General features: G+C 25.7%; 1 protein-coding gene across 1 annotated transcript; it reads right to left on the bottom strand.

Annotated features, from left to right (window-relative positions):
• Window positions 1–226: 226 nt before the first annotated feature.
• Window positions 227–23838, bottom strand: LOC117169698 (probable tyrosyl-DNA phosphodiesterase). Its single transcript, XM_033356188.1, has 6 exons — window positions 23686–23838; window positions 23514–23594; window positions 16232–17390; window positions 8679–9221; window positions 3254–3455; window positions 227–497 (listed from the first exon to the last, which is right to left on the bottom strand). The coding sequence occupies exons 1-6, from the start codon at window positions 23714–23716 to the stop codon at window positions 360–362; spliced, it is 2154 nt and encodes a 717-aa protein (XP_033212079.1). The 5' UTR covers window positions 23717–23838; the 3' UTR covers window positions 227–359.
• Window positions 23839–26385: the final 2547 nt, after the last annotated feature.

Below are 26385 nucleotides of genomic sequence, written 5' to 3' on the forward strand. Positions count from 1 at the left end.
TAAAAAAAATGTTAAACAAGTGAGAAAAAATGATTATTTTCCTTAAAAATGGGTTTAAAAGCTTCCATTAAACTATTATAATAGTAGTAACATCAGGCCTTATTTTACATTTATAAATATTTCTCTGAAACGATTCTGTTTACTTTAATAGAACAACGAAAATACTAAGTAAATTAAGTTTAATAAAACAATCTGAAAAAAATCTGAAAAAATTGTAAGACATGTATGTATAAAAATTTTTTTTATTGAAAAATAAATGTTTTTGTAAAAAATTCAGAAAGGCGACTTCATCAAACATCATTATTAACGTTCAATGTATAAAACTAAAAATCACTAACTTTATTATAATTAGAAGGTTCTTATTCACTGCCGAAAAATTCCATCACAAATGGCTTATCTTGAGGTCCATAACGAGTCAGAGGTAGATCGTATGGAATTGGAAAAACAGGTACATCCGGAGATTCTTGCTCTTGAATAGGAAAAGTTGTCCTCTTTGTCTAAAAAAAGGGAAATTCATTTTTGAAGTGATTTACTTCTTGTGGAACGGTGTGCACTCGCAAACTGAGTAACGGTACCACCTCCGCGTTGAGAAATCTCTCTCTTATTTCCCCATTTCCCCTTTTTTCTTCCCTTTTCACCCTTTCCCGAATCCCCTTTACCGTTTCCCTCCCCCCTATCCATTTTCGTTTCACCTTCCCACCTTTCTCAGTTCCCTTTACCCCTTTTCTTTTTCCCATTTCTCCTTTTATTTTTCTCTGTTCCCTTTACACCCTTTCTCTTTTTTTCTTCACTCTTTCTTTTATCTCTTCCCCTGTACCGATTCTCTTTCCCCTTGACACCCTTTCTCATTTTCTCTTTTCCCCTTTCCCAATCTTCTTTAACGTTTCCCTCTTATCCCTTTCACATTTCCCCTTTCCCGTTTTCCTTTTTCCCATTCACCTTTACCGCTTCCCTTTTCAACTTTCCCTCTTTTGAACTTTCTTCCTTTCCCCATCTCTTCTACCCTTTTTCTCTTTACAATTGTCTCCTTTTCCGCTTTTATTTTTCTCTGTCGCCCTTTTCCCTTTTCCCTTAGATCTTTTCCTCTTTTAACCTTTCCCCATACCTTTTAACCTTTGTCTCTTTCCAATTTTCTCCTTTCCCTTTTTATTTTTCTATTTCGACTTTTTCCCCCTTTCCCCTTTCCCATTTTCTCCTGTCCTTTTTCCCGTTCCCCTTTCCCATTTCCCTCGTTCCCTTTACCCTTTTTCTCTTTCTCATTTCCCGTTTCCACTTTTATTTATATGTAGCCCTTTTCGCCCTTTTTCCTTTTCCCCACTTCCTTGTATCGTTTCCCTTTTCACCCTTCTCCCCTTTTCACTTTCCCTTTTCCCCATTCCCCTTTACAGTTTTTCTTTTTTCCTTTCAATCTTTCTTGCTTTCCCTACTTCTTTTACCCTTGTTCTCTTTCCAATTTCCCCCTTCTCATTTTCTCCTGTCCTTTTTTCCTCTTTTTCCTATTCTCCTTTACTGTTTCAATTTCCAATTTCCCCTTTCTCTCTTTCTTCCTTTGCTTTGCCCTTTTTCTCTTTCCCATTTCCCCTAATTGCTTATATTTTTCTCTGTCACTCCTTTCACTTTTTCTCCTTCCATTTTCCTTTTTCCCACTTCCCAGTACCGTTTCCCTTTTCACCGTTACTCCTTTCAACATTTCTTCCTTTCCCCATCCCTTTTGCTCTTTCTTTCTTTCCAATTCTCTACTTTCCCCTTTTGTTTTTCTCTTTCGTCTTTTTCTCACTTTCTCATTTTTTCCTGTCCTTTTTCCCATTCTCCTTTACTTTTTCCATTTTCCCTTCTTTATCATTCCCTTTCACCTTTCTCTCTTTCTCTCTTTACCAACTTCCCCTTTTCACTTTAATTTTTTTCTGTCGCCCTTTTCGCCTGATCTTCTGTTCTTTTCCTTTTCCCCACTTCCCTGTACCCTTTCCCCTTTCACCCTTTTCCCTATTCCCCTTTACAGGTTTTCTTTTCCCCTTACAATCTTTTTTGCTTTCCCCACCCCTTTACCCTTTTTCTCTTTCCGATTTCCCCTTTCTCATTTTCTCCTGTCCTTTTTCTCCCCATTTTCCCGTTCTCCTTTACTGTTTCTCTTTCCAATTCCCCTTTCCCTCTTTCCTCATTCCCTTCACCCTTTCTACCTTTCCCAATTCCCCTTTTATTTTTCTCTGCACCCCTTTTCAGCCTTTCTCCTTCTGTTCCCCCCACTTCCCTGTACCGTTTCCCTTTCAAGCTTTCCCCGTCCCTTTTACCCTTTTTCTCTTTCCAATGTTCTCATTTCCCCTTTTATTTATATCTTTCGCCTTTTCCCCCCTTTCTCATTTTCTCCTGTCTTTTTTCTACATTCTCCTTTACTTTTTCCCTTCCCATTTTCCTTCCCCTCCTTCCTCATTTCCTTTACCCTCTCTCTCTCTCTTTCCCATTTTCCACTGTCCGCTTTTATTTTTCTCTTTCGCCCTTTTCACCCTTTCTCCTTCCCTTTTCCCCGCATCTCAATACCGTTTCCTTTTTCACCTTTCCCCCGTTTAACCTTTCTTCTTTTCCCTATCCCTTTTACCCTTTTTCTTTTTTTAATTTTTCTCCTTTATTCTGTCCTTTATCCATTCTCCTTTACTGTTCCCCTTTCCCATTTTCCCCCTTTCCTCATTCCATCTACCCTATATTTCTTTACAAATTTCGCCTTTCTGCTTTTATTTTTCTCTGTCGCTCTTTCACTCTTTCTTCTTCCATTTTCCTTTTATCCATTTCCCTTAGCCGTTCTCCTTTTAACCTTTTCCCCTTTCAACATTTCTCCTTTTAAACATCCCTTTTATCCTTTTTCTCTTTTATAGTTTATACTTTTCCCGTTTATTTTTCTCTTCCCCTATTTCTCATTTTCCCCTTCCCTTTTCCTTTTCGCCATTTTCCTTTACTGTTTCCATTTTCCCTTTTTCTTTTACCCTTTTTATTTCTCTATTTTCTCCTCTTTCCGCTTCCTTCTCCCCTTTCCCTTTTAACCTTTTCTTTTTGCCATTTGCCCCCTTTACCTTTCGTAAATATTTTATGAAGAAAGTGTTTAAAGAGAAACCACTTCAATTTACATCATATGAAGTTATCACTTCTGCCGGTCATCCCATGACGGCGCACGTGTTTTTTTTTCAAAAATGAAAGCCTTATCAAAATAAAAATACATTATAAATTAATTTTTGTTTTCAAATAAAAGTAGGTTGATACTAACAATAAACTTGGGGAGGAAGACAACTCCGGCTTCGTAGTTCATGATATAATTCGACTGTCTATAAGTTCCCCAAGCAGCTTTGCTAAGATTCGCACTAGTCAGAACAAACCAGGCAATTTGTTTGTTATCTCGAGAAATCCTCGTATAGGATTTAATATGTGGCATCGCTCTGTCCCTTTTTATTTTACTCGCCTTCCATTGACTGAAAAAAATAGATAAATAAAAAATTATTTCAAACAACAAAATATTATTTCAAATTTCAAAAAATTGAATTCAGAATAAATCAAAATTTTAATTTCTCTTTAACATCGAACATTCTTTAACTATAAAATTCTTTGAATTTAAAAAAACGAAACAATAATCTAACAATCAAATGTCAGGTCTCTACTCAAATCCTGGAAAAAAATTTCCTTCCAATTCCAAGTTTTTTGAGGATGTATCTATATTCGCAAATTTATTATAAAAAATGTTTTTTTTTTCTTTTTCTAGGGATTCAATAAATATGTTTAATTTATCAATTAATTAAATATTACAAAAAATTAATTAATCATTTTCTGACTTTGTCTCTAAAGTTCACAAATTTAAAGAATAATTCAAAGACAATTTTGTAGTGTCTTTTTATAATTAAAATTGAGTGAATATTTAGGTGAAATTAATGTGGCAAGTATACTAAATTCAATTTAAATTACTTTATTGTCCTAACTTTTCAAGTAAAAATATGGCATTTTCAACAAGATTGATGAATTTTTAACAAAATTATTAAATTTTCAAATAAAATGATTATTTTTCTCCAAAAAATTATGATTTTTCAACAAAATGCATGAGTTCTCAACCAAATAGTTAAATTTTTAACTAAGAAAAGAATTTTCAACCAAATTATTAAATTTTGTAAGAAAATAATTCATTTTCTACCAAAAAATACAATTTTTCAATAAAATGCATGAATATTCAACCAAATAGTTGAATTTTTTATTGAAAAAATGATGAATTTTCAATCAAACAGGTTAATTTTTGACCAAATAGTTGAATTTTCAACTAAAAAATATAAGATTTCGAGCAGAAATGGAATAGTTAAATTTGAAGCCGGAAAATTAATTTTTCACACAAAAAAACAACAAATTTTAAACCAAAAAAATTAAATTTTGACACAAGAATTTTGTTTCAACTAAGTAGTTTTACTTTCTAACATATTTTTTAAATTATCTGAATTTCTTCTATAATTTAAAAAAAAATCAGCTAACTTTAATATATGACCTTCGAGTCTTCCAGATTCTTAAAAAAATTTAAATATTCAAATGATTACATTTGCAACCAAAATTATTAATTTTCTATAAAAAAGACGATAGTAGTAGAATTTTTTATTTCAAAAATAATGAATTTTCAACCAAACAGATTAATTTTTAGCCAAATAGTTGAATTTTCAACTAAAAAATATGAGATTTCGAGCAGAAATGGAACAGTTAAATTTGAAGCTAAAAAATTAATTTTTCACACAAAAAAACAACCAATTTTAAACCAAAAACATGAATTTTTGACAAAAGAATTTTGTTTCAACTGAGTAGTTTTGCTTTCTAACATATATTTCAATTATATGAAGTTTTCTATAATATGAAAAAAATTTAGCTAACTTTAGTATATTACCTTCGAGTCTTCAAGATTCTTAAAAAAAATTAAAATATTTAAATGATTAAATTTGCAACCAAAATTATTAATTTTCTATAAAAAAAGACGATTCTATAAGAAAATGCATGAATTCTCAACCAACTAGTTAAATTTTAAACTAAAAAAGATTCATCTTCAACCAAAGAATATAATCTTCTCCCAGAAAATACGATTTTTCAACAAAATACGTGAATTCTTAATTAAATAGATGAATTTTGAACTAAAAAAATATTAATTTTTAACTAAATATTTGAATTTGGAACTCAAAAAATAAGATTCTGAGCAGAAATGGAATAGTTAAATTTTAAGCTGAAAAATGGATTTTACACCCAAAAACAACCATTTTTAAACAAAAAAGATGAATCTTTAACAAAATAATTTTGTTTTAAATAAATAGTTTTACTTTCAAACATCTATTTTTAGATGATTCGAATTTTTTCCAAAATTTAAAGAAAAATTCTGCTAAATTTTAAATAGTACCTTCAAATCTTACAGATTCTTTTGAAATGTTTTAAATATTTAAATAATTAAATTTTGAACCCAAGTGATTAATTTTCTACAAAAAAGACCACTTTTATAAAAAATGCAGGAATTCTAAACCAAATAGTTGAATTTTGAACTAAAAAAGGTGAATTTTCAACCAAAAAGATTGAAAAATTAATTTTCACTCAAAAAATATAATCTCCTGAAAAAGACGATTTTTCAAAAAAAGACACGAATTCTTAAATGAATAGATGAATTCCTAACTGAGAAAGATCAAATTTTCACCAAATAGTTGAATTTTGAATTGAAAAATATGAGATTATTATCAGAAGTGGAATAGTTAAATTTTCAGTTAAAAAAATTAATTTTTCACTGGAAAAAAACAAAAAATTTGAAACCAAAAACATGAATTTTTAAGAAAAGAGTTATGTTTCAACAAAATAGTTTTATTTTCAAACATCTTTTATAAATGATTCGAATTTTATCTAAAATTTTAAAAAAATCTGATAAATTAAAAAAAATTAGCTTCAAATCTTTCAGATTCTTTTGAAATGTTTTTATTTAATTTGTTAAATGAAACGTTGTAAAATAAAAAAAAAATCAGAAAAATGTTCCAAGAAATCTTCAGAAAATTTGGTTTGGTATCTTAAAAACAATCAAAATTCTTACAAAGCTTCTTATTTTTCTGTTTGGAATCTTCAAAAATCAAAATTTAAGAAATTAAGAAAAAACAATATCTTGATTGAAAAATGTTGAAATTCACAACAACAAAGAAACATTAATTTAAACCACGTTTTTTTTAAAATTAATATTTTCTGATCTTCGCTTTTTACCAAATTTTGAAAAATGATAGCATTTTAATAAATGACTGTTAATTTTTGTTCGGGGAAACATTCTCTACAACTTTACTTTCTCCAATTATAAAAGTAAATTTTTCTATCGTTAAAACAATTTTTTTCAAACATTTTTTAAATAAATAATTGCTTTTAGACACTATTTAGTTATTCTTAAAATTGGAAGCAGCAGTCATTTTTAAAAAACGCAATCATTTTTGAAGAACTGGTAAGAAGCGATGGTCAGAAAAAATTCAGTTGCAAAAAACATGGTAACAATTAATGTTTTTTTGTGAATTTTAATATTTTTCAGTACAAAAATTTTTTTTATTCAAAATTACATCAGTTGTAATATTTTGATTCTTAAAATCATAGAAAAACTATTGTTTTCCGACATCTGACTTATACAGGGTGACCGTTTTAATCGAAGAAAAAAATCCCGGTCAATAAAATTTAAAAAATCGAACTCTATACTGAAAATTTTTCCATTTAAAGTAATAAAAAGTAAACAACAAATTTAAAAATTCACAGGGGAGCTCTTCAATTTTAAACTATTAAAATTGAGTTTTAAAAGTTTTTCAATTCAAAAATGTTGAATTCAAATGCTCAATAATTTACGCGTTCAATTGAACAGTTTTAAATGAAATGCAGATAAATTACAAACTTCAGAATTGTTAATATTCATAAATTATAGAGTTCAAAAATTTAGTTAGATTCCAAAAATATAAATCCACGTTTATATTTTTAATACTCTAAATTAAAGCATCAATCAATGAACTTTAAAATTTTTCAGAATTATATTATTAAGTGATTTTAGGAGCTAGAAACATTAAACATTTATATTTTTTCAACTTAAAAGTTCTTGAATTAGAAATTAAATTATTTGCATTTTAAATAGTTTAAGCATCCTTGAAAAGCTTTAAAACTTTATTTCAAAATCTTAAGAAAACTAAAAGTTATTTTAAGTTTTTTTCAAATTTGAAATTATTTTTTAATTTTTTTGAGAACTTCTAAAAAACTTTTAAATTTAATTAAATTTGTCCTCCAACTTCTAGAAAATTCTGCGAATTTAAACAAATTTCCTTCAAATTTGGATTTCTAAATAAAAATGTAAACAAAGTGTTTGTACCGACAAAATTCGACTATTCGTACCGAAATTTCGGTGCAAATACTCACAGCCTAATTTAAAACAAAATGTAGGTTTTTGCAGATTTCAAACAAAAATTTAGCAGCTTTTTAAGAATTGTGAAAGGCTCCAAAAGAATACAAACATTTTCTTAATATTCCTAGATAATTGAAAATGATTTTTCATTTTGAAAATTATTTTAACAGAATATTTAAAAAAATTTTAAGAGATTTCCAAAATTGTAGAAAAAATTCTATTCATTTTAAAATATATTTGAAAGTGCTGGAAAAAATGTTCACACACTTCGTTTAAATTATTTGACATCATTTCGATTTTTAAATTAATTTTGAATTTTTTCAAAACTTCAAAATATCTCTTAAAATTACTCAAATTTATTCTAGAAATCACAAGTGTTCAATTATTATTTCTACATAAAAATTCAACAATTTCGTTTAAAAATTAAACAATTTTTAAATAGAACAATAAAAATTGTAACGTTGAAAGTTTAAAAGCTCTTCGAAATTCTAGAGATTTAAAGCTTTCAATGAAAAAGAATTCAATTTCAAATGGTTTACTTTTAATTATTTGGTTTCAATTTACTCGTCTTAAACGAAAAGTAAAATATTACTACATATTAAATACTTATTCTTTTTCTAAATTATAAAATTTCAAATTAAATTAGTTAAAAATTGAATAAAATAGACTAAAACAACATTTTTATTTTTATAAAAGCTTTCAATCACGAATATCTTTAATTCTAAACGAATTTTAAATCTTTTTATCAACCAAATTGTTGTGCAGTTTTTAATAATTAAAGTACAGATCCATTTGAAAAATTATTTGTTTATTTATATTTACAGTTGATAAAATAATACTGTTTTTCATCAAAATTTTCAACTTCAAACGCTTTTAATTTTCAATTGTGTAAGTCTTTAAGGCTGCACTTTAAAATTCCGTAAATTAGAAAAAAAGCTTAAAAATAAAAATCTAGAATGAAGAATTTTTAAAGTAAAAGATTTTTTAATTAGGCATTGTAAACTGAATGATATCATAAATGAAAAATATATCAATTCATCTATTTATTTTTGAACTTGAATTATTTTAAACAGATTTTTCTTCTGAAAATTTGTAAAACTCCCGGTCTAGAAATAAATTCCCGGTCCTTTCCTCATTATCATTTTTTCTACAATTTTGTAATCTAGCAAAATTGAGAAATTTTTCTTTAAAATCTTCTACATTTCCCCCCGAAATGTTAGATAATTATTTTCAATCTTTTTTTAAACCCTTTTTAACGGATCTGTAAAATATCTCAAATACTCACTACATGTAAGATTCGATCCATTCCTGTTTCGAGTGAGTCTTCATGCTATAAGGAAGACAACAAGAGGCCTCGCGGCAATCGACGCTAGTCTTGAAATTGTCAATCGTAGGATAAATAAATTGAAATTTAGGGAGACTTTTGATCCCAGCTTTTGTCTCTTTGGCCATTGAAGAGACAATATCCTTGAGCAACCAATTTTCGTAGTTTGGTCCAAAACTTCCAATACTCGAACACTGGGCGATGATTTGCCAATAGCTCCCATCCGGAGGCAATGTGGCATGCTGGGAAAGAATTGTTCCAAGCTTTTTGTGTCCCCAGCTGTTGAGTTCTCTGTCCTTGTGACTTCCGGGTACAGAAGCTACGAAGAAGACATTTATCGCGGAACAATCAGCCCCTCGTAACATATAAACCCACTGTACTAAGGCTGGATGTTTGTAGAATAGAAGATACTTCTCTAAATCTCGTTTGAAACCGGTAGGCGACTCTCCATCTGTCGAATTTGCTGATTCTGGAAGTCGCGGAAGGTGAGGCGATATCCAAAGGCTAGGAGAGCAGATTTCGGATAGAGAAAATCAGTGAGTTGGATCAGGGGCCGTACCTAACCCTCAAATACCACACTAGTGCGAATTCGCACCAGAAATTTTTTTTAACATATGCCTTTTGTCACCTGGCAGATAGAAGGGTCTAACCCCACGTAAAATGCGTCCTTTTCTTACGGACTAAAAGTTGCGCTCAGTGCGAATTCGCATCAGTGTGGTAGATTGAGTTAAAAATGGGTGCTTCGAAAAAAATTGAATTTCGCCAGATAATAGTTTTTTTTATTACGTTTTCTTTAGAGCTAAGTAATTTTAAGTGACACTTCTTATTTTTAACATAAATTTACCAAAAATTATACCAACGTGTTAAAATTTTAAAGAATTTGGGTATTGCGCTCATCGAGGAGCAACTGCAACGTGTCTTACAAATAAAAATTATGTTTAAAGTTGAACCACGAGCTCCACCATTTTTAGAAGTGATTCGGTGAAAAACGACAGTGAAATGCCCGTTTTGTGAGCCAGGGTCAAGCGGACGCACGCGAATGAGGTGTCCAAACTGTCTGAAGCGTATGTGTGACAATCATCGTGATTCAGTATACATAGAGTGCAGTATTTTTATAGAATGAAGTTTAGAATTACTTTCACTATCAACTTTGTATTATCACTTGATAATAATTTTTCAATATTATCAATATTTAAACAACAAACAATATTATTAGTCATAAAATGCGTATGTGTTAAGATCTACGCGATTCAATATGCATTAAGTGCACCATTTTTATAGAATAAACTTTGGAATAACTTCTACATTCAACTTCGTATCCTCATTTCATAAAAATATCTCGATATAATTCATGTTTAAATAATAAACCGTATTATTATTCATAAATTTTCTGATTTTTTTAACGTGCTTTCCATTCAAGATTAGGTACAATTGATTTCTCCATTCTCCAAACATACCTCAATTTCATACAACCACAAAAAATATTTAAATTTTATTAGATGTATTGTTTGTATTTTTTCTTGAAAATATGCACTTTGATATTCAATTTAAAAGAAAGAAAGCACGTTTTTGATCATTACTAAAAAATATCAATTTTTTGACAAAAAATTACATTTCAGAAAAGTTCTTATAATTTTTTTCTTTTTTTTTTGCTATTTAAAAATGGTTTATTACATTTATTTTTATTACCAATGCATTTCGCTGTAATTTTTACCCCGAAAAATGTATCTTAAAAGTTATATTTACTTTATTTATGCACGCATTATTATCATTTAAAAATGCGAAATCCCAATTCGCACTAGTGTGGTATGCGCCTATGCGCAGATAGAGTGAGGTCTTTAAGTGTTGGTGTACGTAATTTTTGGTTTCCAGAAATAGTTTGCTAGTTATTGCTAGTAGAATTAGGCAGGATGTCCGAGAAATTTATTTTCAAAATTTCCTGATTTTTCTTTGACCAATTTTTCATTTTCTTTGATTATTATTATTACCAAAATACCAGCATTTTATTCTCGTACTACTATTAATATAGAACCTCTTATAAACGTAATAAAAAAGGATTTCAAACAAAAAAATTTAATTTTCAAATTTATTAATTTATTTTAAATCAAAAATATCTTTTCTACTATGAAGGATAAATTTTTAACAAAATAATTAAATTTTCAACAAAATAACTAAAATTTTAACATAATAGTCTAATTTTAAACCCAAAAAGATGAATTCGCCACAAGAAAGTCTCATAGTTTATATTTCAATAAAAAAAAAGAAATTTATTTTAAAAATGTTTAAATCCAAAAGACGAATTGTCAGCAAATATAGATTTTTTACTCAAAAAACAGGTAAAAACTGATTTGAATGGTTAAACGTTTAATCTGAAAGATCAATAAAATTTCCAACCAAAATTTTTTTTTTTTACTAAAACAGGAGAATTTTTAAATAAAAAAGATCAATATAAAAAAATTGAAAACTTAAATTTCCAGTTAAAAAATTAATTTTAATAAAAAATAATTAATTCTCCACTGAAAAGTTAAATTTTCAACCAACGACATAAGCCTTCAATCAAAAAAATAAATGTTGAACAATTTTCAACAAAATGGTTAAAGCTTCAACCAAAGAGATGAATTTTCAACTTGAAATATAAATCTTCATCAGAAAAATGATTTCTTAACAAAGTTATTCAACAAAAATTGTTTAAACAAAAACTTTAAGACTCAATCAACGAAAGAATTATTTGCTTCCAAAAAGTGGAATTTTCGTAAAACAAAAAATGAAATTTCCACTAAAATAAGTGAATTTTTAAATTAAAAGAATAAATTTAAAAATAAAAAAAAGAATGAAAAAAATAGTTAAATTTTCTGTTAACAAATATTTCAGTTGAATTTTTAAACTAAAAATAAGTTTCTATGAAAAAATTGAATTTTCAATTAAAAAAGACACACAATTCCTTTCAAAACAGATTAATTTTCATTTACATACTTGAAATTTAATCCAATAAAGTTTCTAATTGACTGCTTAATGTCAAAATATAAATTTTTTAACAATAAATAAATTTCTAAGAGTAAAATTTAATTTTCAATCGACAAAGACGGATTTTTTCAACCAAAAGGGATGGTATTTTAACAAAATAGTTGAAACCTCTACCAAATAGTTGCATTTTCATCCAAGAAAGATCAAATTTCTACTGAAACAGAGGAATTAAAAAAAAAAACTTTTTTTAAGCTGAATTTTTGTCCAGAAAAGATTTCAGTTCATTTTTCAATACCATGATATAATATTTAAAGAAAAAAATATATTTTCTATAAAATAGTTCGATTTTAAAAATTTATTTTTCAACAAAATTGTTGAATTTCAAATCAAAGAGCTGCATTTTTGTCAAAGAAAAATGAAAATTCTACTAAAACAGGCAAATCTTTAAATTAAAAAGACAAATTTTCAAAAAAAGTATTGAATTTTCATCCAAAACGATTACAATTGAATTTTCGACACAAAAATATGAATTTTAAATAAAAAGTCAATTTTGCAGGAAATAGTTGAATATTTAAAAAAAAAAAACAGATACATTTTTATCTAAGAAAGATGCAATAATTCTACTAAAAAAACTTTTAAATCAATGAAACAAATTTTCGGAAAACATAGTTTTTATCAAAAACAGATTTCTGTTGACGTATCAGCAATAAAAAATGAATTTTAAATAAATTGTCAATGTTCTGAAGAAAGAGTTGAATTCTCAACCTAAAATAACGAATTTTTATCAAATGATGTATTTTTTTTTGTTCAATTTTCAACCGAATAAAAAAATTTATAACGAAAATGGGAATTTTCAAGGGAATAATAAATTAAACTTTCTGTTTAAAAATTCTTCTTTTTTAGTTCAAAAGTCAACTTTGTGGTTTAAAATTCTTGAATTTGGTTAAAAATTCGTCTTTTTTGGTCGTAAATTAATCTTTATGTGCAAAAACTATTCTTCTTTAGTTAAAAATTCAACTATTTGGTTGAGAATTCTTGAATTTTATTTAAAATTCATTTATTTTGTTGTATTAAATTAATATTTTTGTTTAAAACTTCACGTTTTTATTTTTAAATGCAACTTTTTGGTTGAGATTTCTTGAATTTTGTTGAAAATTTGTTTTTTCAAGTAAATTAATCTTTTTACTTAAAAATGCATCTTTGTTCATTTAAATTTGAACTTTGTGGTTGAGAATTCTTAAATTTGGTTAAAATGCCTTTCTTTCCAGTAGAAAATTCATATTTTTATTTAAAAATTTATGTTTTTGGTAAACAATTCAATAACTAGGTTCTAAAGGTGAACTACTTTCTTAAAAATTTAAATATGTCTTTCTTCCTTAAAAATTCAATTTTTGGTTTGAGAGTTCTTGAATTTTATTGGAAATTTGATTTTTCCGTAGAACATTAATCTTTATAGTTCAAAATTCATCTTTTTGCTTGAGAACTTTTGCATTTTATTAAAAATTCGTCTTTTATCGTAATAAATTAATTTTTGTTCAAGAATTCTTTTTCGTTTAAAATTCAACTGTTTGGTTCAGAATTCTTTTATTTCGTTTACAATTGGCCTTTTTTCTGTTTGCAATAAAAATCTTTTTGGTAAAAAATGCTTCTTTTTTGTTTGAAAGTTCAACTATTTGGTTGAGAATTCTTGAATTTTATTTAAAAATTTTTTGGCAGTAAATTAATCTTTTTGTTTGACAATTCCTTTTTGTTTTAGTTGAAAATCAAACAACTAGGTTTTCAAGTTGAAATTTTTTTTTTTCATACAAAAAATTATTTCTTTAAAAATTAAATTTTTTGTTAGAGTACTAGGATTTGATTGAAAATTGGTATTTTTTGGTAGTAAATTGATATTTTTGTTTCAAAAATCATCTTTTATAGTTTAAGACTCCACTTTTTGGTCGAGAATTCTTGAAATTTGTTAAAAAATAGTTTGTTTTTTTTTGGTTGAAAAATTAATTATGTCGTTTCGAAATTCATCCTTTTGGTTCAAAATTTAATAACTACGTTTTAAAGTTGAACTAATCTCTTTAAAACTACAAAAAATATCTTTTTTTCTAAAAAATTAAATTTTTTGTTTCAGTTTTTGAATTTTATTGAAAATTTCATTTTTTGGGTAGTAATTTAATCTTTTTGTTCAAAAATTCATCTTTTTTATTTCAAAATTCACCTTTTTGGTTAAGAACTTTTGAATTCTTATTAAAAATTCGTCTTTTTTGGAAATAAATTATTTTTGTTACTAAATTTTTTTTGGTTGAAATTCTTTCTTCTTTAAAGTTTAAATGTTTGGTTGAGTGTTCATGAATTAAATTAAAAATTCGTCTTTTTTGTGGTAAATTATTATTTGTGTGTAAAAACTTATCTTTTATAGTTTAAAATTCAACTTTTTTGTTGAGAACATTTGGATTTTAATAAAAATTCGTCTTTTTTAACAATGAATCATTTTTGTAAGAATTCTTTTTTCATTCAAAATTCAACTGTTGGGTTCAGAATAATTAAATTTTATTGAAAATTCTTCTTTTTTTTGTAGAAAATTGATCTTTTGGTTAAAAATTCTTCTTTTTTATTTGAAAGTTCAACTATTTGGTTGAGAATTGTTGAATTTTATTGAAAATTCTTTCTTCTTGAAGTAAATTAATCTTTCTGTTTTAAAGTTCATATTTTTTATTTGAAAAATTAACAACTAAGTTTTCAAGTTGAAACATTTTTTTTAAATTAAAAAAATTCTTCATTTAAAAATTCAATTTTTTGTTTGAGTACTTGAATTTGATTGAAAATTGGGTCTTTTTGGTAGTAAAATAATATTTGTGTTTAAAAAATAATCTTTTATACTTTAAAATTCAACTTTTTGATCAAGAAATCTTGTAATTTGTTAAAAAATCGTTTTTTCTTTGTTTTTTTTTTTTTGGTTCGAAAATTAATTATTTTGTTTAAAAACTCATCCTTTTGGTTCAAAATTTAACAACTACGTTTTAAAGTTAAACTACTCTCTTAAAAATGACAAAAAATTTCTTTCTTTCTTGAAAATGAAAATTTTGGTTTTAGTTTTTGAATTTCATTGAAAATTTCTCTTTTTCGATAGCAAATTAATATTTTTGTTTAAAAATTCATCTTTTAGTTGAGAATTCTTGAATTTAAAAAAAAATCTTTTTTTCAGTGGAAAATTAATCTTTTTGTTTATGAATTAATCTTTTTAGTCAAAAATCTAAAAACTACGTTTTAAAGTTAATGTACTTTTTGAAACATAAAAAATAAATTTCTATTTTTCCTAAAAAATTCGACTTTTTGGTTAAGAATTCTTTAATTTTATTGATAATTCGTTAATTTTTTTATAGTAAATTAACCTTTTTGTTTCAAAATTAATCTTTTCTAGTAGAAAATTCAACTTTTTGGCTGAGAATTCTTGAAATTTGTTAAAAAATCGTTTTTTCTTGTCGGAAAAATAATGATTTCGTTTCGAAACACATCCTTTTGGTTCAAAATTTAACAATTACGTTTTAAATAAAGTTGAAATACTCTATTAAAAATTAGAAAAAATTTCTTTCTTTCTTAAAAATTAAATTTTTGGTTTCAGTTTTTGTATTTTATTAAAAATTCATCTTTCTTAGTAATAAATTGATTTTTGTTTAAGAATTCTTTTTTGGTTCAAAATTCAACTGTTTGTTTCCGAATTCTTGAATTTTGTTCACAATTGGTCTTTTTCTGTTAGTAAATTAATCTTTTTGGTTGAAAATTCTTCTTTTTTAGTTGAAAGTTCAAATATGGTTCAAATATTTTATTAAAAATTCTTTTTTTTAAGTTGAAACTTCAACTGTTTGGTTAGGAATTCTTGAATTTTATTGAAAATTCGTTAATTTTTGTATAGTAAATTAATCTTATTGTTTAAAAATCCTTTTTTTCAGTTGAAAATTCAACTTTTTTGTTGATAATTCTTGAAATTTGTTAAAAAATGTTTTTTTGTTGTTGTTGGAAAAATAATAATTTCGTTTCGAAACAAATCCTTTTGGTTCAAAACTTAACAATTACGTTTTAAATAAAGTTGAAATACTCTCTTAAAAATTACAGAAAATTTCTTTCTTTCTTAAAACTTCAATTTTTTGTTTAAGTTTTTGTATTTTATTAAAAATTCTTTTTTTAGTTGAAACTTCAACTGTTTGTTTGAGAATTCTTTAATTTTTTAAAAAATTGATCTTTTTTGTAGTAATTTAATCTTATTGTTTAAAAATTCTTCTTTTTTATTGGAAGGTTCAACTATTTGGTTAAAAATCCGTTTTTTTTGTAGTAAATTAATCGTTTTGTTCAAAAATTCATCTTTTTAGTTGAAACTTTAAACTTACGCTCCTTAAAGTGTAGAAATCACTTTTCAAAATTGCGCAAAATTACTAAAATAATAAAAACTTTAATTTTCCTAAGATGAGAAGTAAATTCCCAATTTATAAATTCAATTCCCGATTTCCCGATCAAGTCACCATCTTCTTAATCCAATTAGAATTAAACAACTAGAAACTCACCCTTGAGTTCTGTGTTCCCAATCATCCGAGTAAATATTAGCAGTGGAAACAATAATTCTAATTCCATCATCCTTGTACTTTAGAATCGAGACTTTGGTATGATGGCAGCCGAAGGCGGACGGTTTTGGAATTTCAATAGCAGTAATATTCGGCGGCAGGGAATCGGAATCAACTCTACTTTCGTACATCACCAACATCTTCGCTGATTGAGCTGCCAAGAGATACTGAAGACACAGCCATCCAAAGTCCACCATAAAATTCAGATGAAGACTCTCCTCAATCTCGCCGAGACTTTTGTCAAGCAATTCCGCAAAAGTGATAGTCAGGGGCTGGTCGTAAGTTTCCCTCAATTTTTCAACTCTCGTGAAGAAAATATGATAGGGAGCTGAGAGAGCGTATTTGAAAGCGAATTCTCCAGGCTTGACAACATCAACTTTGTATCCTGACATTCGCATTTTTGACAGGGCAATTTCGCGAATCTTTTCCCGGTCTGCTGATGATTTGCAGTCTGTAAAATTGTCGACTAGCGACGATCCTTTTGACTGGGGGGATGAGAAACTAGAACTGGAAGCGGAAGCTGAACTAGAAGCTGAACTAGACTGAGAATTGAAGCTACTTGTTTCTTTCTGCGGACAGGAATCTTTTGTTCTCGGCTTCTTCACTTCGGTGGTTTTATTTTCTGAATTATTTCGTTTCATCCCTTGTTTTGGTTTTTCTTCAGGATCGTCTGAATCTTTGGCACCGGAGAGAGGATTTGTAACTGATGCAGCCTTGGAATCGAGTTCTTTTAACTTTGATTCTCTTCTGAGGATTGCGGCTTGTTTGTTTCTTTCTACCTTCTTTTTCAGATCTTCAGAAACCTTGTCTTTGGCTTTTGAACTCGGAGAATTTGCAAATTTGGGAGTGGGAGAAATAGATTTTGGACTGGGTGATTTATTTTTTGGATTTTTCGAGGGTATTTCTGGCTTTTTGGAACTATCTGAAAGGGTGGAAGATTGTTTGGTCGATGATGAATCGCCATTTCTATCGCGTTCTTTTTTTAGAACCATTTGTAGGACTTTCAGTTGATCTAGCAACTGAGATCTGTCGGGACATTCGAAATCTAAGTGGGCGGGGACTGTTATTGTTTCGTCCAAGCGATTAATCACCAAATTCTCCACTGAAAACGAAATGAAATTATACAGTAGGGTGGCCCTTATTTTTCAATTTTCGAAATTCTCTGCTAAAAAGTCAGTTTTTTGTAAAAATAATATTTAAACGAGATAATATGTTACAAATAATTCCGTGTTTCTGTATATTGTTCAGAATTCGTCAGAGAATAAGAATCAATCATCAATGTTGAGGTTGAGTAATTTGAAGCCACTCTTATGGGTCCCTAAAGAAAACCCCATAAGTAAAAAATTTCAATTTTACGTAATATTGCGTGTCATTGACGCTTCATAAGAGTTAAAAGAAAATCAGTGATCGGTAATTTAAGAATACCTAGTCAATGTTTAACTAATATTCAATTGTTTAAATGATTTTAATTTCTTTAAACATTTACGAGTATCCTTAAAAAGCAAAATAGAACATAACATATATTTCAATCTTTCGAAAATAGTAAAAATGTTTCTCCTGCTTTTTGTTAGTAAAATACATACTTGAACAAATACGTATTATTTAAATAATTGTACAATTATTTAAAAAATGTAATTAAATGTTATCGCTGATTAAATAACTCAGTAAGACTAGAAAACACGTTCAATTCCCGATTCAACTGAAAAAACAATATTTAAACACATTAAAATAGTTTAAACAATTGAACATTAGTTGACAAATGACTGTGTATTCCTTAATAAACAACTAACTATTGTCTTTTTAACTTTTAAAAAGCGTCAATAAACCGCAATATTATGTAACATTCAAATTTTTTACTTATAGGGTTTTCTTTGGGGACCCATGAAAGTGGCTTCAAATTATTCAACCTCAAAATTGATGATTGATTCTTACTCTCTGACAAATTCTGAACAATATACAGATACACGGAATTATTTGTAACATATTATCGTGTTTAAATATTAGATTTACAAAAAGCTGATTTTTCTCCTATTAATTCAATGGAAAACTTCATGGTCTTTGCGCCACCCTTTTTGGTTGAGAACTTTTGGATTTTATTAAAAATTCGTCTTTTTTTGTAATAAATTAACTTTTGTTTAAGAATTCTTTTTTGGATCAAAATTCAACTATTTGGTTCAAAATTCTTGAATTTTATTCAAAATTGGTCTTTTTTGTTAGTAAATTAATCTTTTTGGTCAGAAATTCTTCTTTTTTAGTTGAAAGTTCAACTATTTGGTTGAGAATTCTTTAATTTTATTAAAAATTCTTTTCTTTTTTTTTGTAGTGAATTAATTTTTTGTTTAAGAATTCTTTTTTGGTTCAAAATTCTACTGTTTGGTTCAGAATTCTAGGATTTTGTTCACAATTGGTCTTTTTTTGTTAGTCAATGAATCTTTTTGGTAAAAAATTCATCTTTTTTAGTTGAAAGTTCAACTATTTAGTTTAGAATTCTTGAATTTTATAAAAAATTCTTCTTTTTTTTGTACAAAATTAATCTTTCTGTTTAAATATTCTTTTTTTTAGTTGAAACTTCAACTTCTCGGTTAAGAATTCTTGAATTTTATTGAAAATCCGTTAATTTTTGTGTAGTTAATTAATCTTTTTGATTAAAAATTCATCTCTTTTTATTTAAAAAATGAACTTTTTGACTGATATTATTGAAATTCTGTTAAAAATTCGTTCGTTTTTTCGTGAGAAAATTAATCCTTTTGTAGGTTTGAAAGTTGAACTACTTTCTTAAAAATTTGAAGAAAAAATTTCCTTTCTTTCTTAAAATTTAACTTTTCGGTTGAGCATTCTTGAATTTGATTGAAAATTCGTTGTTTTTCTTTGTAGCCAATCAATCATTTTGTTAAAAAATTCATATTTTTTAGTTGACAATTTAGCAACTAAGTTTTCAAGTCGAAATACTTTTTTTTAAAATAAAAAAAAAATTTCTTTAAAAATTCAATTTTTTGTTTTAGTTCTTGAATTTTATTGATGATTTCTCCTTTTCAGTAGTGAATTAATCTTTTCGTTTGAAAAATCATCTTTTTTAAAATTCTTCCTTTTTGGAAATAAATTAATTTTTGTTTAGGAATTATTTTTGGTTCAAAATTCAACTATTCGGTTCAGAATTCTTGAATTTTGATCACAATTGGTCTTTTTTTGTTAGTCAATGAATCTTTTTGGTTAAGAATTCTTATTTTTTAGTGAAATTTCAACTATTTGCTTGAGAATTCTTTAATTGTATTAAAATTTTTTTTTCAGTAAATTAATATTTTTGTTTAAAAATCCTTTTTTTCCGTTGAAACTTGAACTTTTTGGTTAAGAATTCTTGAATTTTATTGAAAATTCGTTAATTTCTGTATAGTAAATTAACCTTTTTGTTTAAAAATTCATCTTTTTTAGTTGAAAATTCAACTTTTTGGCAGAGATTTTTTTAATTTTGTTACAAAAAATTTATTTTCATGATCAATATACTATAACAGGGACTTATTTCTAACATTTTATCGCGCTTAAATTTTAGATTTACAAAAAGCTGACTTTTTCCCATGTTAAATCAATGGGAAACTTCATGGTCTTTGCGCCACCCCTAAATATTAACCGATTTTGCTCAAATTTTGAGATTTTTTTTGGGTAAATTGAAACAAAACAGTTTGACTTTTAATCAAGGCAGTTTTATAAGTTAATATAGAAAAAAGTCTAAATTTCAACGAAATAGTTGAATTTACAAAGAAACAGGTCAATTTTCAACCAAGAAGATTAACTTTCTATCGAAACATATAAATAAATTTGGAAAAAAAAATTAAAAAAATAAACAAACAGTGAAATTTTCAGTTAGAGAAATTAATTTTTAACAATAAAGTTGAATTGTCAATTGTAAGATATAAATTTTTTTACCAAAAAATTGAATTTTTATCCACATAGTTCAAAATAAGCAAAATTAATATAAAAAACAGTTAAACTAAAAAAAACACAAGTTTCCGACAACAAAAAATGCATTTTTAACCAAATAGGTGAATTTTCTACCCAAAAGGACAAATTTTTAACAAAAAGAAAAAAAAAGAATTTTCATCTCAAAAAGATAAACTTTCAACGGAAAAAAACGATATTTTAACGAAAGAACTACGTTCTAACAAAAACAAAACTGTTCAATATTCGGTGAAAAAAAAATTAATTTTCATCAAAAACAAAAAACTGCAATGAAATAGTTGAATTTGCAAAAAAAAGATTAGTTTTCAACCAAAATTTTCTATAAAAAATATACCCCCCCCCCCCAAAAAAGAAATAATTAAGTTTTTATTTGGAAAAATTAATTTTTACCTACAAGTTGAACTGCCAACGCAAAGATGTAAATTTTCTACCGACAAGATTGAACATTGAACTAAAAAAAATACAATTTTTCAACCAAATAGTTAAATTTGCAATTGAATATATGAATTTTTAAATTAAGTGATGAAGATTCAACTGAAAGAATAATTTTTTATCCTAACCTTTGAATTTTCAAAAAAAAAAAAAAAAAAGATAAAACTTCTACCAAAATAGAGAAATTTTAATAAAATAAATCAATTTTCAGCTAAAAAGATAATTTTGAATATAAAAACTGGATATTTATATTTTTAGTTAGAAAAAGATACATCTTCAACAAAAAAGAATAATTTTCAACAAAATAAATTAACTTTCAACCGCAAAAAAATTTTTTTTAACGAAATAGATTAATTTTGAAATCGACGGGAAAGTTTTTAACCAAAAAGATTAAATTTCTGTTGAAAAATATACATTTTAAACAAAATCAAAAGAGAATAGTTAAATTTTCAGTTAAAGAAATTAACTTTTAACTAAGATAATTAATCTTTAATTAAAAACAGTCAAATTTTTCACCCAAAATATTACTTTTTAACCCAAAAAGATTAATTTTCAACCGGAAGACATATTTTCAAAAAATACGTGAATTTTCAGCTAAAAAAGATACATTTTCAACCGAAAAATAAATCAGTTAAATATTCAGCGAAAAACATAGTTTTAAAAACCAAATTTTATGGAAATAGATGAATGATATAAGAACCAGGTTAATTTTGAACAAAGAAAATTAACTTTCTGTAAAAAAATATAAATTAAAAAAAAAAGAATTCCACTACAAAAATTCCATTTTTCTACCAGAGAAATTAATTTTGAATTAAAATGATAAATCTTCAAAGAAAACAATGAATTGTAAACAAAATAGTCGAGTTTTCAAAACGAAAGGTAAAACTTCTAGCGAAAAGATGAATTGTAATAAAATACATAAATTTGCAACTAAAAATGATGCATTTTTAACCAAAAATACCATAGTTAGATGTTCATTAAAGAAATTGATTTTTGACCCAAATAATTATTCTCTAACTACAAATATACATTTTTAACCAAATATTCCAATTTTGCAGAAAAAATATTACACTTCTACAAAAAAGACAAATTTTGAACAAAATAGTTTACTTAACACATAAGATATACATTTTCAGCTTAAAATAGAATAGTTAAATTTTCAGTAAATAAATCAATTTAAAAAAAATGCAATGAAATCGTTAAATTTTGAACGGAGCAGATCAGCCATCAGGAATTAATTTCTATTCACTGAGATAATTTTTTAGTCAAAAAAAACAACGTCATTGTGAACAAAAAAAAGTAATGTTCAAACAAAGAAATGAATTTTTATCCTAGAAGATGAATTTTCTACCAAAAAATATTAATTTTTAATAAAATCCAAATACATGAATTTTCAACCAAACATGCAATAGTTAAATACTCAGTTAAAAAAATTAATTTTCCATAAAAAAATAATAATTTTGAAAAAAATAGTTCAATTTTTAAGAACAGAAAATTTTTTCACTTTAAATGATGAATTTTTAATCCAAGAAAATGGATTTTTAATAACAAATTGTTGAATTTTCAATATAAAAAGATGAATCCTCAACGAACAATGTAGATTAATCTTTATGGTCTTTTTAATTAAAATTTAACTATTCTATGCTTTGTTGAAAAATTATATTCTTCGGTTGAAAATTGAACTGAATTTTCGTTGAAAATTCCTGTATTTTGTTGGAATTTTTTTTTATCAGTAGAAAATTAATCTTGATACATTTTTAAAAATTAAAATTCATTTCTTCATTCATTCATTTTTTGTAGAAAATTATTCTTGGTCAAAAATGTATTTTTTTGCATTAAAATGTATTTCTTTCGTTGAAACTTAGTTTTCCTTAGTTCAAAGTTTATATTTTAAACTAAAAATTTGTTTAGTTCATATTTGGTTGAGAATTTCTGTATTCTGGTAAAAAATTCGTCTTTTTTTGGTAGAAAATTATTATGTTTGGTGAAAAATTTATCTTCGTGGGTCAAAATTCATTTCTGTGTTGAAAATTAGTTTTTTAAATTTAAAATTATTTGTTTATTAACTGAAAATTTAACTATTACATGTTTGGTGGAAAAATGATCTTCTTCAGTTTAAAATTAAACTATTTTGTTGAAAATTGTAATTTTTGGTAGAAAGCTAGTCTTTTTGGGCAAATATTTATGGTTTTCTACAAAAATTAATTTCTTTGGTTAAGCATTAGTTTTATTTTTATTCAAAATTAATTTTTTATTGAAAATTTATCTATTCCATGTTTCAGTCAACTATTAAGTTTTTTTGTTAAGAAAATTAATCTTGGTAAAAAATGTCTCTTTTTGGGCAAAAATTAGTTTCTTTGGTTGAAACTTAGTTTTTTTTTAAATTGTAAATTAGTTTTTTTGTTATTGAACTGAAAATTCAACTATTTGTTTGAAAATTTGTATTTTTTTATAGAAAAGTAATCTTTTTCGTCAATAATTCATTTCTTTGGCATAAAAATAGTTCCATTTCTATTGAAAATTTTATTTTTTTAATTGAAATTTATCCATACTTTTTATTTTTGTTGAAAATTGATCTTTTTTGATAAAAAGTTCATCTTGATGGTTGAAAATTGGTATTTTTGAGTTAAAATTTAATCTTTTCAGCGGAAAATTAATCGTTTGGATGGAAAATTTATTTACTTTGTTAAAAATGTATTTTTTTTCCAAGAATGAAGGTAGCGGTGATATTATTATTTCATAAATACTTGCTATTATTTAAAATTTGTGTATTTTCTGGAAATAAAATGTAAAAAAACGATAAAAATATATAAATCATTTCACATTTTTGAAAACTTACGGTGTGGATGCATCATTTCATTGAAATGTATAGGATTTTTGCGGTAACATTTTTCCTTGTATGGACATAATCTCTTCTTAACTGCAATAAACAAATTTAATTCGATTTTATACAAAAACACGAAAAAGATTTGACATAACCTCACAGTACAACTGTTCAGCATTTTCTTTACCATCACTTGAATTAGACGCTGAATTATCCATTTTATATATTCTCTGATATCAAGAATATGTTTATAAAATTTTTTATCCAAAACGTTGAAATTTCGACTTCATTTATAATGAAATAAGTATTGTCTTCATTCCTTTCACTCACGTTCGCTCCAGTTTGAGTATTTGACAGCTGTTTTATGTTTTCGATGACCGTTTTCAAGAAGTGCTACCAGATGGCAGTAGAAGTCACACGTTGAATTCAAAATATTAGATTTAATAATATTCTTTACAATATATTAAACTAAATTAGCAGCAAAATAAAGTAAATGAGATTTTATTTAGAAAAACAATGATATATTGGTTGTTCCTTTCATATGACTTTAGGCTAAAATTATTTAAAAGCAAATTTTTTTCAACAAAATAAGAACTTTATGGGAATAAAGTAATATTTTTGTTAAAAAAAGAGGGGTTTTGAAATATTTTTTTACCTAAAGTAATAAACAAAGACCAAAAAATTTTTATTTTATTATTTATTCACTTTGCATTTCATTTATATTTTATTTTATTTATTTTCATTAAATAATTTTTTTATTAGAGTACCTCTTATTTATACTTGGTAAATTTAAACAAAAATTTCTTTGGTCATTAATTTAACATAAGAAAATATCAGCCTTTTGTAAACCTAATATTTAGAAGTGAATAAATGTTACAAGTAATTCCGGGTGTCAATATGTTGTTCGGAAATCGTCAGAGAATGAGAATCGATCATAAATTTGTATGGTTATGGGTCTCCAAAAGAAAACCCCATAAGTAAAAATTTTATTTTACGTACTATTGCGATATATTAATGCTTCTTGATTTTTTTTCTTATACATAATCATTAATCGACCATTCAAGAATTCTGAGTCATATGTTAAATAATTTGAAATTGTTTAATAATTAAAATTTGTCTTTTTTTATTTTAAGTACTAATTTAATTTCTAATAAACCTTGAAAATGTCTAGGAAAATTTTGATGGTTTAAACAATTCGTTTTTTGCTTATTTTTATTTTATTTTTTTTATTTTTCGAAAAATAGAAATAATTTGAGATCACTTTGATTTATAACAATACTCTTAAATGTTTAAACAAATCCCAATTGTAAAAATAAAGTTCAACATTTGTTTTTTTCAGGTAAGTCGCGAAATACATTATTTTCTAGGATTTATGAGTTCCTGAATGAATGATAACAATAAAATACTTTGTGTATGTAATTTTACAATTATTTAAATGATGCTTTATTTGTTCAAGTATATAGTCGACTCAGAAAAAGCAGAAGAAACATTTTATCTCATAAAATTTGGACATATTTTAATATTTTAAAGTACTAATTTCTTTTATATTAATGCTTGAAAATTGTTAAACAATTTAATTTTGTTTAAATATTTTATTTGTGTGATTTTTCGAAAAATTAAAATATTTTGGGGTGCTCCTTTGTTTTCTCATAATAGTCTCAAATATTTAAATTAATTAATTTTCTACAATAACTTCAATTAATTAACTACATGCTTGAAGAAACACACATATTTAAATGATTGTAAAATTATTTAAACAAATTATTTTATTGTTATCATTGATGAAGGCCAAACAAGTTAAAAACCTATAAATTTTCTTTTAATAATGAAAAATAATCGTACGAGAGTATTTTCACATTATTTATAGTCTTCTTCATGTTATAATATTATATTGAGTCTAAAAAAATATCTTAATTTATTATTTCTATGAAAAATAACATTTAAGCAACAAATTTTTTTCTGATTCGACATCCTGGTTGTGTTCAAGTTATTTAGATTGATTAAGAATATTCCTAGTCATTAAACGAATTAAAAATAAATTTAAACAAAATATAGAATGAATAAAATAAACCTTTTATTTTGTGTAAACAATTTGACAAGTCAAGCTGTATTTCACAAAATTTAATATTGCTTAAATATTTTAAGGTTTTAAATTATAAACAAAACATATTTGCAAGCAATGTTCAATTACAATTTTTTTAAATTAACAAGTTCATTTTATTTGCAAAATATATTTTCAAATTAAATTCTATTATAAAACACGTATCCACCTACTTTAAATATAAAGATAATAAACAAATCTACGTTTTTAAAAATTTTCAAGATTTTCATCCGTCAAAATTTGCTGAAATTTCCGACGCTCCTCAATTTGTCTCTGTAACTAGAGTAAATTTTTCTACCGGAGGAATAATTAAATACCCAGCGTCTGGAATTGCGCTGAATTTTTAATTAATTTCGGATTCTCAGTGAATAGGACAATTATTTGCAATAAATACGTTTGATAATAAATATATAGTTTTATAAATAATTGTTTTTCACTATATTTAATAATTTAACATCACTGAATTAATTAACAATTGTTTTCTGCTATTAAAAATTAAATTTGAAGTATAGTTAATAATTTCATATTATAAATAGTTTTAAGCAAAAGATAAATTATTTTAAATGTAAAAATTATATTTTTTCTCACATAATACCTCGAAAGGGAATAAAATTCTGCTTTTGATAACTCAAGTCGAAGTAAAAATACCAACCCTATGAGAAGGTATTGCAAAAACGTCAAAGTTCGATGTGTAACAAAAAATAAAATAAGTCTGGAAATAATTGGCATTTCTATCTTTCTTTTAGGCTCCATCTAATGACAATTCCACATGGTATCAATTTAAAT

This window comes from Belonocnema kinseyi, chromosome 3, assembly GCF_010883055.1.
Source record: "Belonocnema kinseyi isolate 2016_QV_RU_SX_M_011 chromosome 3, B_treatae_v1, whole genome shotgun sequence".
Classification (NCBI taxonomy): domain Eukaryota; kingdom Metazoa; phylum Arthropoda; class Insecta; order Hymenoptera; family Cynipidae; genus Belonocnema; species Belonocnema kinseyi.